The sequence below is a fragment of the Lampris incognitus genome, chromosome 16, assembly GCF_029633865.1.
Source record: "Lampris incognitus isolate fLamInc1 chromosome 16, fLamInc1.hap2, whole genome shotgun sequence".
NCBI classification, from domain to species: Eukaryota; Metazoa; Chordata; class Actinopteri; order Lampriformes; family Lampridae; genus Lampris; species Lampris incognitus.
The window spans coordinates 43,188,906-43,203,660 of NC_079226.1; the positions used below are offsets into that span (position 1 = coordinate 43,188,906).

The following is a 14,755-nucleotide window of genomic DNA, read 5'->3' on the forward strand; positions in this document are numbered from 1 at the left end:
TATAGAAGTGAATAGTTTGTATAAAAAAAAAAAGTCCTTTCATGGTGGTAAAACCAGGATTAGCCCAACTGTTGTGGCAAGACTTCTTTGGCTATTTAGGCTCTGTAGCTGGCTACTTAAAGCTTTGACTACAGCAAATAAATGGCATCCGCAAACCAGAGTGTAGTTTGATTTTCATCTGTTGTATCATGTAAGTCCTTTTGAAGTCCTTAAATGCATGCTAAGTCCTTTGATATCACTTGTCACAAGAAGACAAGCTTCAGTAGCTTCAGCAGTGCTAGGATTGATTGTTTCTTGTTTTCAACTTTAGGGCTACAACATTATATCAGTGCTAAGCTCTGAGATCATCCCTGTCATGGAGCTGCTGGCCTCTATGAAGACACACAGTGTTCCGGAGGATATTGATGTGAGCAGCACACACATGAACACATCACTTCATCCCTTGTGCCTCAAATTAACAGTGGTGTCTTTTACCAGGTTATGTGGAGTCCAGTGTTTAATTCATAATACTTTTATTTGAATTAACTGATTTATTGTACACATTAAACTTGTCAAGTCAAGCTGATTTGTATAGCCCAAAATCACAAGGTAGTCCAGAAGCGCTTTTACATTCATTCATCTTCAGCCACTTCTCCGGGGTCGGGTCGCGGTGGCAGCAAGCTAAGTAGGGCACTCCAGACGTCCCTCTCCCCAGCAACGCCCTCCAGCTCCTCCTGGGGGATCCCAAGGCGTTCCCAGGCCAGATTGGACATGTAGTCCCTCCAGTGAGGTCTGGGTCTACCCCAGGTTCTCCTCCCAGTTGGCCATGTCCGGTAAACCTCCAAAGGAAGGTGCCCAGGAGGCATCCTAATCAGATGCCTGAACCACCTCAACTGGCTCCTTTCAGCACAGAGGAGCAGCGGCTCTACTCCAAGCTCCCTCTGGATGTCCGAGCTCCTCACCCTATCTCTAAGGCTGAGCCGAGACACCCTACGGAGGAAACTCATTTCAGCCGCTTGTATCCGCGATCTCACCCTTTTCGGTCACTACCCAAAGCTCATGACCATAGGTGAGGGTTGGAATGAAGATTGACTGGTAAACTGAGAGCTTTGTCTTCCGGCTCAGCTCCCTCTTCACCACAACGGTCCGGTACAACATCCGCATTACAAGGGCTTTTACAATCAGTACAATATACAACAATATATGACAGTATACGACATATGACACCTTCTATCCTTGGACCCTAGACCTGAATGAGGAATAACTCAGCAAGAATGGACTCAACAGAATTATAATGTAACGTCACAGATTACAAATAGCGAGGTAATGTAGAATACATAGAGTTAATGCATACAGTTTAGCAAATTTAAATATGCTGAATAATAAAATTGTAGAGAGAGTGCAAGGCAAGATTTAGTGAATCTGTGACCATCCAAGAGTATGTCAGGAACCCCAGAGATGCAGTCAAGAACCGGCAGGACCCCGGGGGCGCCACAAAGCCAGCTCTGCCCAGTGGGGCCCTGCAGAGAGAATGGACTCCACATGCACGCAAGAGGCGACAGACTTGGGCACAGCGTTCACACAGAGAGAGAATGAAGATGAGAGAAGTGATGAGAGTGATTCAGAAGTCGTCATAGCTAACACAAAGAGTATAAAAATATTTTTTGTGAGGACAGTGCAAACGACAGGATAAAATTCCAGGAGACTGGGATTGTGTCCAGGGGAAAACAGGATGCATCACAAACAGGCTCTGAAGTCATCAGCTGGTCGAACGAGAGAGCGAGAGAGAGAGAGATGATCCATGGTCATCAGACAGTCCATAAAGGAAGAAAGTGTGTCCTGGAAAAAGGGATGAGAAAGCGACAAAGAGAGAGAAAAGGGGACAGGTGCACAACATGGGCACATGAGCTAAGATATACAAACAGAAGGTTAGAGAACAGTGTGATGCATTCAGAAAGTTTAGGCGTATTCTCGTCGGCAGGACAAGACCAAGAGATACTGCTAAGACCTAGATTTATCAACACATTGTGGCTGAGACACTCCCAGAAGAGGATAGTTGTGACGAAGCTCAGAAGGAAGTCAAACTGCCAAAGAAATAATGCAACTGGTTGAAAGCTAAAGAGAGCAGATAGTTTTTCAGTTTAGGTTTGAAAGAGTACAGAGTCAAATTCTCTGATGTCGGCTGGGAGGCTGTTCCGGGGGGGGCGGGGGTAAGAGAAGGATCTGCAGCCTGCAGATTTCTTTTTAACTCTAGGGACGGAGAGGAGGCCTAAACTTTGACAACAGAGGGCATGAGAAGGTACAAGGCTGTATCACCCCATCAAGTATTTTTCTAGGTTAAAAGTAGCACTCTCAAGTCAGTTCTAGCATGATCAGATCTAGCATGAACAGGGAGCCAATAAAGGGAGGCTAGAATCGGGGGCATGATTTAGGGGTGCAACAGATCAAAAAACTCATGGTTCGGATTGTATCATGGTTTTGAGTCAAGGATCAGATAATTTTTCAGATCAGCAAAAATAAAAAGACAAATATGCCTTTGCTTTCCATTTATTCTGTAAAACACTTAGCGCAAGGAACTTCTGCCCCGTGGTCTTCAATGAAAACAACATTCAAGATGTCCAGTGGTTAAAGCTATCCATCCATCCATCCATCCATCCATTATCCATTATCCAAAACACTTATCCTGCCGTCAGGGTCGCAGGCCAGTGTTTAAAAGAAAATTTAAAATGTATAAAATGTTCAATACTTCCTCCGGGGGCTCCGGTTTCCTCCCACAGTCCAGAGACATGTAGGTTAGCTGGATCGGCCATACTAGATTGTCCCTAGGTGTGAATGTGTGTGCGTGTGTGCGTGTGTGCGTGTGTGCGCCACCTGCCGCCCAGTGACTGCTGGGATAGGCTCCAGCATCCCCGTGACCCTGAGAGCAGGATAAGCGGTTCAGATAATGGGTGGATGGATGTTCAATACTCACGTGTTGAATTAAAGTGCAATATGAGGCATTAAAGTTTTTCTGCTGCTCTGCTAGCCATGACTGTCACTGCACTTTCTGCAACGCGAGATTTGGGATTCAGCATGCCCTCTTCACATGAACACACAACAGCTTTTTTTTTTTTACATAATCAACCAATCATTGCACTTTAAAGTAAATCACAGGGTGCATCTGCCTTTTCACTGCAACTCTGCATCGAGATTTAGACAATTATTACTTTAAAAAGTAACAGCTTTGTGTCGGTGCAGTTGCCCACTGGGGACCGGGGTTCGCGCCCCGGTCTCGTCACATCCGACTATGGCCGGACTCGATGAAGCAGCAGTAGTTGGCAACGCTGTCTTCGGGAGGGGGACGGAGTCGGCTTGTGTTTGTCACATGAATGCGTCTCTGGGTGTGTGGGGAAAAAGCAGTGGTTGGGCCTGGAGTCGCCTTGTCACGGAAGTGGGGAGGCGTCTCCTTCCAGACTGCCGGCCGGAGGGATGCAGTTGGCGAACGCATGCAGTACGAGGGTGGTGTTTGAACTAGAATAGGGATCAATTGACCACTAAATTGAGAGAAAAAGGGAAAAATCAGAAATAAATTTATATATATATATAAAAAAAAGTAACAGCTGCAGCAGTAAAACTGTATTTCACTATGATGGTTAAATTTTGCAGTTAAGAAGCATGCTGAACCTAGCGGGGCAATGCAAACGGATCACAGATCAACTACATTCTATTACACCACTAGTGTGGTATGGTCGAACTTTTTTTTTTTAGTGAATATTCTAGCAACAGCATTTTGAACCCGCTGAAGGTTTTTAGTGCTAGTGTGTAGAGATGGGTCCCCAAACCTGGTATTAAACGGGCACCGGCACTAAATTATTAAGGACTGTAGTATTGATAAGCTCCAACATTAACGGCTTTGCATCGGTATTGGAGAAACTAAGAAAATACCACAACTACTACTACTTTCGTCTGCTCCCGTTAGGGGGCGCCACAGCGGATCATCCGTTTCCATCTCTTCCTGTCCTCTGCATCTTCCTCTGTCACAACAGCCACCTGCATGTCCTCTCTCACCACATCCATAAACCTCCTCTTTGGCCTTCCTTTTCTCCTCTTCCCTGGCAGCTCCATATTCAGCATCCTTCTCCCAATATACCCAGCATCTCTCCTCCACACATGTCCAAACCATCTCAATCTTGCCTCTCTTGCTTTGTCTCCAAACTGTCCAACCTGAGCTGTCCCTCTAATATACTCGTTCCTAATCCTGCATCAAATACAGGCGGATAAACACAGTTTTTGACTGCCTAGCTTGTAGTTCATCTCTCATTGCCCCATCCACCTCAGGTATGTTATGCTGCTAGTAGCCTAGAGCCCACGTGGAGTTAACTATATTATACAAGCATGGGTTAATGATTAAAAGTGACGTTCTGTCCAGACATGAGAAAATAAAGCATTAGTAATTTTGTTTTGTTTTCTTTCTCTTAAAAAATAACAAAGAACCGATAAGAATACCATTAAAGTAGCGGATCGATAAGCAGTATTGGTAAGAGTAGTAGTATGGTTAAAATCTTAACGATACTCGTCCCTACTAGCGCTTGGTAGGCTGGAAAAAAGGACATTGTAGTAATCTTATCTGGATGAAACAAAAGCATGGGTCAGGATCTCAGCATCAGCCATGGACAGAAAAGACAGAATTTTGGCAATGTTTTGTAGGTGGGAAAAGGAGGTCTTGGTGATTTCTCTGTGATATTCAAAGATAGGGATGGATCAAAAATAACACCAAGATGTGTGGAACTTTGGGTGATCACACAGTTGTCAAGAGATAACATTTCTTGGTCATAAAGGTGACTTGGTCTCGCAGGGCCAGAACCAGCATCTCAGTTATTTCAGAATTAAGTCGTAAGAAGTTAGATGACATTAAATTCTTCCCTGCAGACAAGCATACCTCTAGATTGGAGTTGGAGATGGGGGTTGATTGTCTGACTTGACGGGTATATACAGCTGAGTATCATCAGCATAGCAGTGGAAATGTATTCCATAGCTCCGTCCGTATAAATGGCAAAGAGAAGAGATGTAAAGGGAGGAATAGCAAAGGACCAAGAACTGAGCCCTGGGGCACACTATATTTCACTGCAGAGAAATCAGATAACACATTACCATGGAAGACAGTGTTCTATCAGATAAGTAAGACTTAAGACAGAGCCAGAGCCAGACCTGAAGCACCTAGGTCATTCTCAAGGCAGTCCAAAGGTATACCATGATCAATGGTGTCAAAAGCTGTGCTAAGATCAACTAGCAGTAGGACTGACATGGAACTGGAATCCATAGCATGCAAAAGGCCATTCACCATGTTTGTGCAGTTTCAGTGGAATGGCAGGTTTTAGAAGAGACGGAAGCTAGCATGCCTTGTTCACATGGACACCGTTTTTCTACCGTCTTCCAAAAGAAGAAAGAAAATTTGTATACTAATTTTGCCGTCGAATAGCATGGCAACAATCTAATGCTTTGACGCTTGGAAGTATTCGGGTCAGCCCTACTGGTGAGGTCACAAGTCATCCTAACATGTTTGGTGCCAACATGAATGAAATGAAATTGGAAGAGGGAAATCCCAGAAAGTTGAATCAGTTCGTCTGGACAGAACAGTTAGTGGGAGAAACGTTTCATCACTCATCACTGAAATTGTGCATGTTTGGGTTTTTTTTTTTGTACATTTAGTCGTTCATTTTTTTTTGTAAAGTCATCCATTTCCAAGATTTTTAAGTTAACTAAGTACTATGCCTATATTACCACCTATATTATATAGGTTATAATGCAAATGTCACAAACAAGAAGCACAGAAAAGGAGGCCAAAATCGAAGCTGTTTTTTTTCCCAAGTCTTGTTTTTTTCCCACCACACATGCACATGAGTATATTTGTTGTTGTTGACAAGACCAATTAATAAAAGGACTTCTTTTCCCCTGCGTGGTAGATAAGAGACACAGTGCTCAATGATGATGATATTGGGGACAGCTGCCATGAGGATTTCCTCCACAAGTAAGTTCCTCTGTATATGCAAATGAAGACATTATGTACAATGCCCATTTAACACCCATCAGCCTTGGAATGATGAATGGTGATGGAAGTTTTGGGGGTCTGGAAAGTCCGATGTGGCAGTGAACATCTAGACAGCAAAAAGTTAAACGTGATTAATTTGGTATCCTGTGGAGATGACAAATTTGTTTTCACTTGAAGTTCAGGCCCTAGCAAGTTAAATTTTGCTTTGATTGATCTAATTCCTTCACAGAGTATACTTTAATGTACTTTTTAAGAGATCTCATGTTTTTTTTTCAGATGTATTAGATAACCTAGACCTGTATTTGTCAAATTGCTTAAATGGAAAGGTTGGTCTTAAAGTTAATGGTAAAGATCTCGCTCACTTTTACTCATACTCCCAAACTTAAGAACAAAAACCATTTTCTTTATTTCTTCTGAATCTGAAATACTCTTGAGTTTCAGAAAATTCTAGAGCTCTCTTAACTGGTTAAGATAAATTTCTTAATGGCCCATGCACAGAGATAAATGATAGCCTACACCTACCGAGACTGAATTCGACTTGTACAGTGATGTGGAGTCACCGAACACTTCCTGTATACTCAAACAGGAAGTGTTCGGTGGCAGCACATCATGGGATGGGCTAATCGGGAATGCACAAAAATGTAATCAACATGTAAGGTCTATTTAAACAATATTTTAATGTGAGATTAACATGATATACATTTGCTGATTAGCATCACCACAAAGAGTGTTTGAATGGAACATTTGAATTTTTAAGATCAATATTTGGCTTATATTGTGGCTGAGGTAGGTTAACATTATTGTCAAATTGCTGTTCCTATGTTAACTTTGTTGTGATTGACCTCCAACATGCCAATCCTTGGTGTTCTGTACCTTCAAGTGTTGTGAAAAAAATAAGCTTCATTATAACAGGTGTGAGTAACTTCATAACTATGTTTCACTCTCCAGTATTAGAATTGCCCAAACTGTTTCTTTGAAGGATTCTTAAGTGTTGTTCTCAGAACTTTCAGTAGTGAACTTTAGTTTCATATACAGGTCCAGGGGTCAGCACGGTTGATTGTTTACTCTCAGAGCATGTTGGAAGTGTTGAATTTATTTCCAGTCTTCAACAAAAGTAATTTTAGAGGCAATACAAGCAAAGTGGATGCTTAGATTACTTGACAAATGTAACTGTTCATGGCAAGCTTCCCATCGTTGTATTCTGTAAGTCTAATAACATTTTTGATACAGATCATCTCCCCCTCCCTCTTTTTATCCTGAAAAGCACTACTAACAATGATAAATATTAGCTTTACCAAATGGATCTAATTTGTGCATCTTTGTTTTTCAGGGCTATCAGCTCTCATCTCCAGACATGCGGATGTTCTATGGTGGTCGGAAGCAACCCAGACAAAATAAACAAGGTACTTATTGGATTTGCATGAACACATTTGCTGAGCATCTACATAATTTAAGATGTTTTTGTACAAATTGTGTAGGCTTTTTTCTGGTTTTTATATTTAGCCATTTACCAATTCCAGAATGACAACTTTTACCCAAACCTATATCAGTCTGAGTATGGTAGCATAAATAATTGAAATAGTCAGATAGATATATTGGAAAGCATAAATGTGGTTAAACATATGCACATTGAAGATGCGTTAATCTGGCAAAATTTAACTCACACTTGCATTTATTTTTGGGCAACAAATCTTAAACAAGTCTGAAAACACAATCCTGCCTTAGCAAGATGTATGGCTATGATTACCCAATTTCCCCTCGGGGATGAATCAAGTCTTCTGATTCGGATTCGGATGATTGTTTGTGGTGGTTTTTTAAATTATTTAAATTATTTAAATTATTATGGTTATTAATAAAATAAAGATTATAATAATTATTAATATATATATATTATTTTTTATTTAATATACGTAACTATTTAAATTAAATCAAAAAACATCATACAGCCCATTGCGGACTGGAATTCCCCAAGTCCAGATGAGAAACGTGACCAAAGGTGGTTGAGAACAGCTAAGGTCCTGTGGGACTTCAAGTTCCAGTTGGACAAGTACGTGCTGGCCAACCAACCAGACAGTAGTGGTTGACAAGGAGCAGAAGATCACATTAGTGATAAATGTGGCAATCCCAGCTGACAGCAACATGAGAAAGAGTATGAAAAGATAGAGAAGTACCAAGGGCTGAAGAAAGAACTGCAATGAATGTGGAAGGTGAAGGCCAAAGTGATCTCTGTGGTAGTAGGAGCATTAGGGGCTATGACCCCCAAAGTGGGAGAGCGGCTCCAGCAGGTCCCAGGAGCAACATCTGAGGTCTCTGTCCAGAAGAGTGCAGTCCTAGGAACAGCTAAGATACTGCGCAGAACCCTCAAACTCCCAGGCCGAGCTTGAAGAAAGCACATATCGGCTTGTTCCCTGTTTCTCAGATGTCGCCACAGTGGATTTTTATAGTTTCCATTAGTACCCTGTGAGCGCACAGCACCAATATGGTGGTCGTTATTTAACTCAGGCCTGTGTGTCTTCTTCAAGCTTGGGTCCTCTACCAGAGGCCTGGGAGTTTGAGGGTTCTGCACAGTATCTTAGCTGTTCCTAGGACTGCATTCTTCTGGACAGACCTCAGGTGTTGTTCCTGGAATCTGCTAGAGCCATTCTGCCAGTTTGGGGGTCACAGCCCCTAGTGCTCCTATTACTACTGGGACTACTGTTGATTTCACCTTCCACATCTGGTCTAGTTTTTCCTCCAGCCCTTTGTATTTCTCCAGCTTCTCATGCTCTTTCTTTCTGATGTTGCCGTCACTTGGGATTGCTGCATCTCACATGTACATAGATATACATACAAGATATACAAGATATATATATATGTGTGTGTGTGTGTGTTGTAGATCGTACGGACGCTGTGCCTCTTCCTCACCCCGGCGGAGAGAAAGTGCTCACGTCTCTGCAAGGCGGACTCCTCCTTCAGATATGACACGGGCCTGTTTGTTCAAGGTCTGCTCAAGGTAGTGGCGCCTGCTGTCTGAGGTGGTTGTGCGTGCGTCAGGCAGGCTGTGTGGCTGGTGGGTTGAGGTAATCAGCCTGAGCGTTGTGCTGTCCTCATGTATGGATGGATTTATCTTTTTGTGAAGTGTCAAAAAAACAAGATGTAAGCTGGTAAGATGTGCGGCAGGTTGCCTGGTTCTCAGTGGGCTCATCGCTGCTTTCTTGTGCCCAGGACACCACGGGTAGCTTCGTCTTGCCCTTCCGCCAGGTGCTCTACTCACCGTACCCAACAACACACATCGATGTAGACATTAACACCGTCAAGCAGATGCCGCCGTGCCACGAGCACATGTACAACCAGCAGCGCTACATGCGCTCAGAGCTCAGCACGCTGTGGTGGGCGGTCAGCGAAGAGGACATCGCCCCCGATACCGTCATCCATACCGACGAGACGTTCACGCCGGACCTGTAAGCAATGAGCGTGTTTGTTGTCAGTGGTGTGTTTGATCGGCACGTTCACCCGTCCTCCATCACCTCCAGCTCCTTCATTCACACATGGAGGGGGCGGTCAAGTACATCGCTCCCGGTGCTACGGGGAGACTCACTCTCTGACCGCCATGCTCAGCCAAACACCTAACTGCCTCCATCCATACAGCCTGTCCACTGGTGTTGTAAGACGGTTTGTCAGACTGCACAGACACTCTGAGCCTCTTTAACCTACGAACCCTAAACGGGACGGCGCGGTGGCCTCACAGCAAGAAGGTCCTGGGTTTGAACCCCGGGGTAGTCCAACCTTGGGGGTCGTCCCGGGTCGTCCTCTGTGTGGAGTTTGCATGTTCTCCCCATGTCTGTGTGGGTTTCCTCCGGGGGCTCCGGTTTCCTCCCACGGTCCAAAGACATGTAGGTCAGGTGACTCGGCCGGATTAAATTGTCCCTAGGTGTGTGTGTGTGTGGGCCCTGTGATGGACTGGCCGCCTGTCCAGGGTGTCTCCCCGCCTGCCGCCCAATGACTGCTGGGATAGGCTCCAGCATCCCCACGACCCCAGTCGGGATAAGCGGCTTGGATACTGGCTGGAGCACGGAACGCCCTCATCACGGCCTTCCTGTGTGCTACAACATCAGCCATGTGTTCGTCATACCACTGTTCAGTACTTCTACATCTCATGAACATCACCTGACCAGAACTTGTCTCTTCCAAACCAACCTCTCCTCAGGAATGTATTTCAAGATGTGACGCACAAAGACACCTTGGTCAAGTCGTTCATTGATGAGGTGAGAACAATGCATGTTGTATGTGGACGCACATTTAACCTTGTCGTTTGAATTGTACAGAATGCGTTTAAAAAAGGATCGCTCAGCTTCTGACTGAAGCTTGCACCTGCCTTTACGGCTGTAAGCAAGTGATTTATTTGCCATAAATTCATTTTCAGAAACACTTTCTGTCCTCGCTCTGAAACACTGCCTTGTAATGACTCACTGCTGAAAGTACCCCCAGCCCAGTGAAAAGTAAAGAAGCAAAATTGGGTTACATGGATTTGCCGATGAGTCTATTTGTTGGTTGCTGAGCGGGTCCCGTGCTCTTCCCCCGAGTCTCTACAGGCGCACAGGAAGTGACATATGTATTTATTAGACCAGCAGTCTTTAACCATTTACCTTACAGTTATTCTATTCAAATTGAAATCGAATACTTGGATTTCGTTGCTTATGCATAAATTTTAAAAATGGGGCGTCCGGGTGGTGTGGCGGTCAATTCTGTTGCCTACCAACAGGGGGATCGCCGGTTCGAATCCCCATGTTACCTCCGGCTTGGTCGGGCGTCCCTACAGACACAATTGGCCGTGTCTGTGGGTGGGAAGCCGGATGTGGGTATGTGTCCTGGTCGCTGCACTAGCGCCTCCTCTGGTCGGTCAGGGCACCTGTTTGGGGGGAACTGGGGGTAATAGCGTGATCCTCCCACGTGCTATGGCCCCCTGGCAAAACTCCTCACTGTCAGGTGAAAAGAAGCGGCTGGTGACTCCACATGTATGGGAGGAGGCATGTCGTAGTCTGCAGCCCTCCCCGGATCGGCAGAGGGGGTGGAGCAGAGACCGGGACGGCTCGGAGGAGTGGGGTAATTGGCCAAGTACAATTGGGGAGAAAAATCCTAAAAAACAAAACAAAAGACACAAATAAGACGTCACGGTGAGAAGAAGAAGTCGTTATACTGTTGTGCTCTCGTGTCCTTCGGGGACAGTAGACAGACTCGTGGGAGTCGTAGGTAACGGAATCAGCTGAGTTTTAAACTCTGCTAATCGGCTTCCCAGTAGGTAGCACCCTTGTCCCACTCCATATTTACTGGGAGGGATAGATCTTTCCAGAATGACTAAGGGAAGTTGATTACATTCCACCACCCTTACAGAGCCAAAGTGTTGTCTTGTACTTGATGTCCTGTGTCCTGCCCAGGTGTTCCTGCTGAAGCCGGGTCTGTCCCTGAGGAGCAGCTACCTGGCCCACTTCCTGCTGCTACTCCACAGGAAAGCACTCGCACTGCTCAAGTACATCGAGGACGACACGTAAGATCACCCAGCAAAATAAATTAGACAGACTTTGTGTTTCACAAAGGCGTTACAGTCTGGCGTCCGGGTGGCGTGGCGGTCTATTCCGTTGCCTACCGACACAGGGATCGCCGGTTTGAATCCCAGTGTTACCTCCGGTTTGGTCGGGCGTCTGTACAGACACAATTGGCCGTGTCTGTGGGTGGGAAGCCGGATGTGGGTATGTGTCTTGGTCGCTGCACTAGCGCCTCCTCTGGTTGGTAGCGGCACCTGCTCGGGGGCTGGGGGGGAGGGGGAACTGGGGGGGGAATAGCGTGATCCTCCCACGCGCTACGTCCCCCTGGTGAAACTCCTCACTGTCAGGTGAAAAGAAGCGGCTGGTGACTCCACATGTATGGGAGGAGGCATGTGGTAGTCTGCAGCCCTCCCCGGATCAGCAGAGGGGGTGGAGCAGAGACCGAGATGGCTCGGAGGAGTGGGGTAATTGGCCGGGTACAAATTGTGGAGAAAAATGGGGGGAAATTAAAAAAAAACTGGATGTGATGAAACGTGACTGACGGCTGTAAAGGTGGGTCCAGCAGTGGTCCCACGTCCAGAGCAGTGTTGTGTTATAACTGACACACATGATGGGGAAAAGTATGGAAGTCAGACACAGGCAGTTGTAAAGAACAGAAGTACCCTCATCATGAAATGGCATTATTGAGCAGAACAGCCGGTCAGTTGTGAACTTCCGGGGTTGCTGGTCCAAATGTCTCATTACTGCACCGCTCTTCCTCCTTGTAGGCAAAAAGGGAAGAAGCCATTTCGCTCTTTGCGCAATTTGAAGACGGACTTGAATTTGACGGTGGAAGGAGATCTGAATATTGTGATGGCCTTTGCTGAAAAGTTGAGGGCAGGATTGCACTACTTTGTGTTTGGGAAGCCGTTTTACACAAGTGTGCAGGAACGCGATGTGCTCATGAGTTTCTGAGTTTTCCTCATCTGTGCTTCGTATGTGGCAGGACAACGCAAATGGTGTCATCCTTAGTTGTGTTATACTGTCATCCTTAGTTGTGTTATACTGTCATCCTTAGTTGTGTTATACTGTCATCCTTAGTTGTGTTATACTGTCACCCTTAGTTGTGTTTTACTGTCACCCTTAGTTGTGTTTTACTGTCATCCTTAGCTGTGTTTTACTGTCATCCTTAGTTGTCTTGTACTGTCATCCTCAGTTGTGTTGTACTGTCGCTGAACACAGCAGTCCTCAGTGATTCTATATGTGCTAATGTTGTGTAAAGACAGCATCTGTCGGACTACATGGAAAATGTAACTTGGTATCCGGGTAGCGTAGCGGTCTATTCCGTTGCCTACCAACACGGGGATCGGTGGTTCGAATCCCCGTGTTACCTCCGGCTTGGTCGAGCGTCCCTACAGACACAATTGGCCGTATCTGCGGGTGGGAAGCTGGACGTGGGTATGTGTCTAGGTTGCCGCACTAGCGCCTCCTCTGGTCGATCGGGGCGCCTGCTCAGGGGAGAGGGGTAACTGGGGGGAATAGCATGATCCTCCCACACGCTACGTCCCCCTGGTAAAACTCCTCACTGTCAGGTGAGAAGAAATGGCCGGTGACTCCACGTGTATCGGAGGAGGCATGTGGTAGTCTGCAGCCCTCCTGGATCAGCAGGGGGGGGGGGGGGTGGAGCAGAGACCGGGACGGTTTGGAAGAGTGGGGTAATTGGACAGATACAACTGGGGAGAAAAGGGCCCCCCCCTCAAAAAAACAACTTGGTATCTTCATGTAGTTGGTTCGGAGCTGCTCACTATATGGCAGGTGTACTTGGTATGTTAATGTAGTTGGTTCAGAACTGCTCACTATATGGCAGGTTTAAAGCCCTCATGACTGTGTGTGAATATGTGGATATGTGTGAATATGTGGAATTTTTTTAATTTTCCTCCTGTGTTTTACATATCAAGTTTTACATATCAATGTTGTCATGTATATGTATTGATGAATTGTAAGCATATTGTAGGTATTTTTAAAAAGAAAGTAAATAATTAGAAAAATTAAGTATTCAGATATTTCAAGCCTTCGGTCAACTGAAGGTGTATATTTGTGACCCTGAAATTAGCTGATGTGCTCTGCGGGGCATTTGTATTTTATTTTCCACATCATGTTGAATGGTTAAATCAAGGATGAAAAATGCAGCTCCTACTGTAACTGGATGTTTTTTTTTTCAGAGTAATTGAAAACCTTACTGCACAGCCAGCGCCTCATGGCAAAACAATGATTGTACCATCATTAAATTCATTTTTCCAGCAGAATGTGTGGAATGAAGTTATACTGCTTTTCTTTGAACAGCCATACCTGATCTATTTCCCTTTTAGTCAAGCTGTACTGATTATTTCAGGATTTTTTTTTGAAAATAAAATACGTTTTCAAAATAAGGAAAAAGGAATTGAGATACCCTTTATCGTGGTATCCAGCGCCATCTGGAAGCTAGTGCAAGGCCAAGTAAAAGTGAAAAGTGAATGGTATGGACTAGAGACTGGTATTTTCACAGACTACAAACTGGAAGAACCTGCTGACAGGCAGGGGAATGTTTTCAGTTTGCACAGACTACAGACTGGAAGGACTTGATTAACTGCTGACAGGCAGGGGAATGTTTTCAGTTTGCACAGACTACAGACCGGAAGGACTTGATTAACTGCTGACAGGCAGGAGAATGTTTTCAGCTTGCACAGACTACAGACTGGAAGGACTTGATTAACTGCTGACAGGCAGGGGAATGTTTTCAGTTTGCACAGACTACAGACCGGAAGGACTTGATTAACTGCTGACAGGCAGGAGAATGTTTTCAGCTTGCACAGACTACAGACCGGAAGGACTTGATTAACTGCTGACAGGCAGGGGAATGTTTTCAGCTTGCACAGACTACAGACTGGAATGACTTGATTAACTGCTGACAGGCAGGGGAATGTTTTCAGTTTGCACAGACTACAGACTGGAAGGACTTGATTAACTGCTGACAGGCAGGGGAATGTTTTCAGTTTGCACAGACTACAGACTGGAAGGACTTGATTAACTGCTGACAGGCAGGGGAATGTTTTCAGCTTGCACAGACTACAGACTGGAAGGACTTGATTAACTGCTGACAGGCAGGGGGAATGTTTTCAGTTTGCACAGACTACAGACTGGAAGGACTTGATTAACTGCTGACAGGCAGGGGAATGTTTTCAGTTTGCACAGACTACAGACTGGAAGG

The 14,755-nt window shown here is 45.1% G+C and overlaps 1 protein-coding gene across 1 annotated transcript in view; it reads left to right on the forward strand.

Moving 5' to 3' along the window:
* The window catches only part of c9orf72 (C9orf72-SMCR8 complex subunit), an 18,407-nt gene extending 4,482 nt beyond the window's left edge, over nucleotides 1-13,925 (forward strand). The window contains exons 3-10 of the mRNA XM_056296250.1: nucleotides 311-406; nucleotides 5,922-5,986; nucleotides 7,338-7,410; nucleotides 8,883-8,999; nucleotides 9,212-9,447; nucleotides 10,194-10,251; nucleotides 11,422-11,531; nucleotides 12,297-13,925. Of these exons, the coding sequence (XP_056152225.1) occupies nucleotides 311-406; nucleotides 5,922-5,986; nucleotides 7,338-7,410; nucleotides 8,883-8,999; nucleotides 9,212-9,447; nucleotides 10,194-10,251; nucleotides 11,422-11,531; nucleotides 12,297-12,483 (942 nt within the window). The 3' untranslated portion in view covers nucleotides 12,484-13,925. The remainder of the gene's footprint in view (nucleotides 1-310; nucleotides 407-5,921; nucleotides 5,987-7,337; nucleotides 7,411-8,882; nucleotides 9,000-9,211; nucleotides 9,448-10,193; nucleotides 10,252-11,421; nucleotides 11,532-12,296) is intronic.
* Nucleotides 13,926-14,755: the final 830 nt, after the last annotated feature.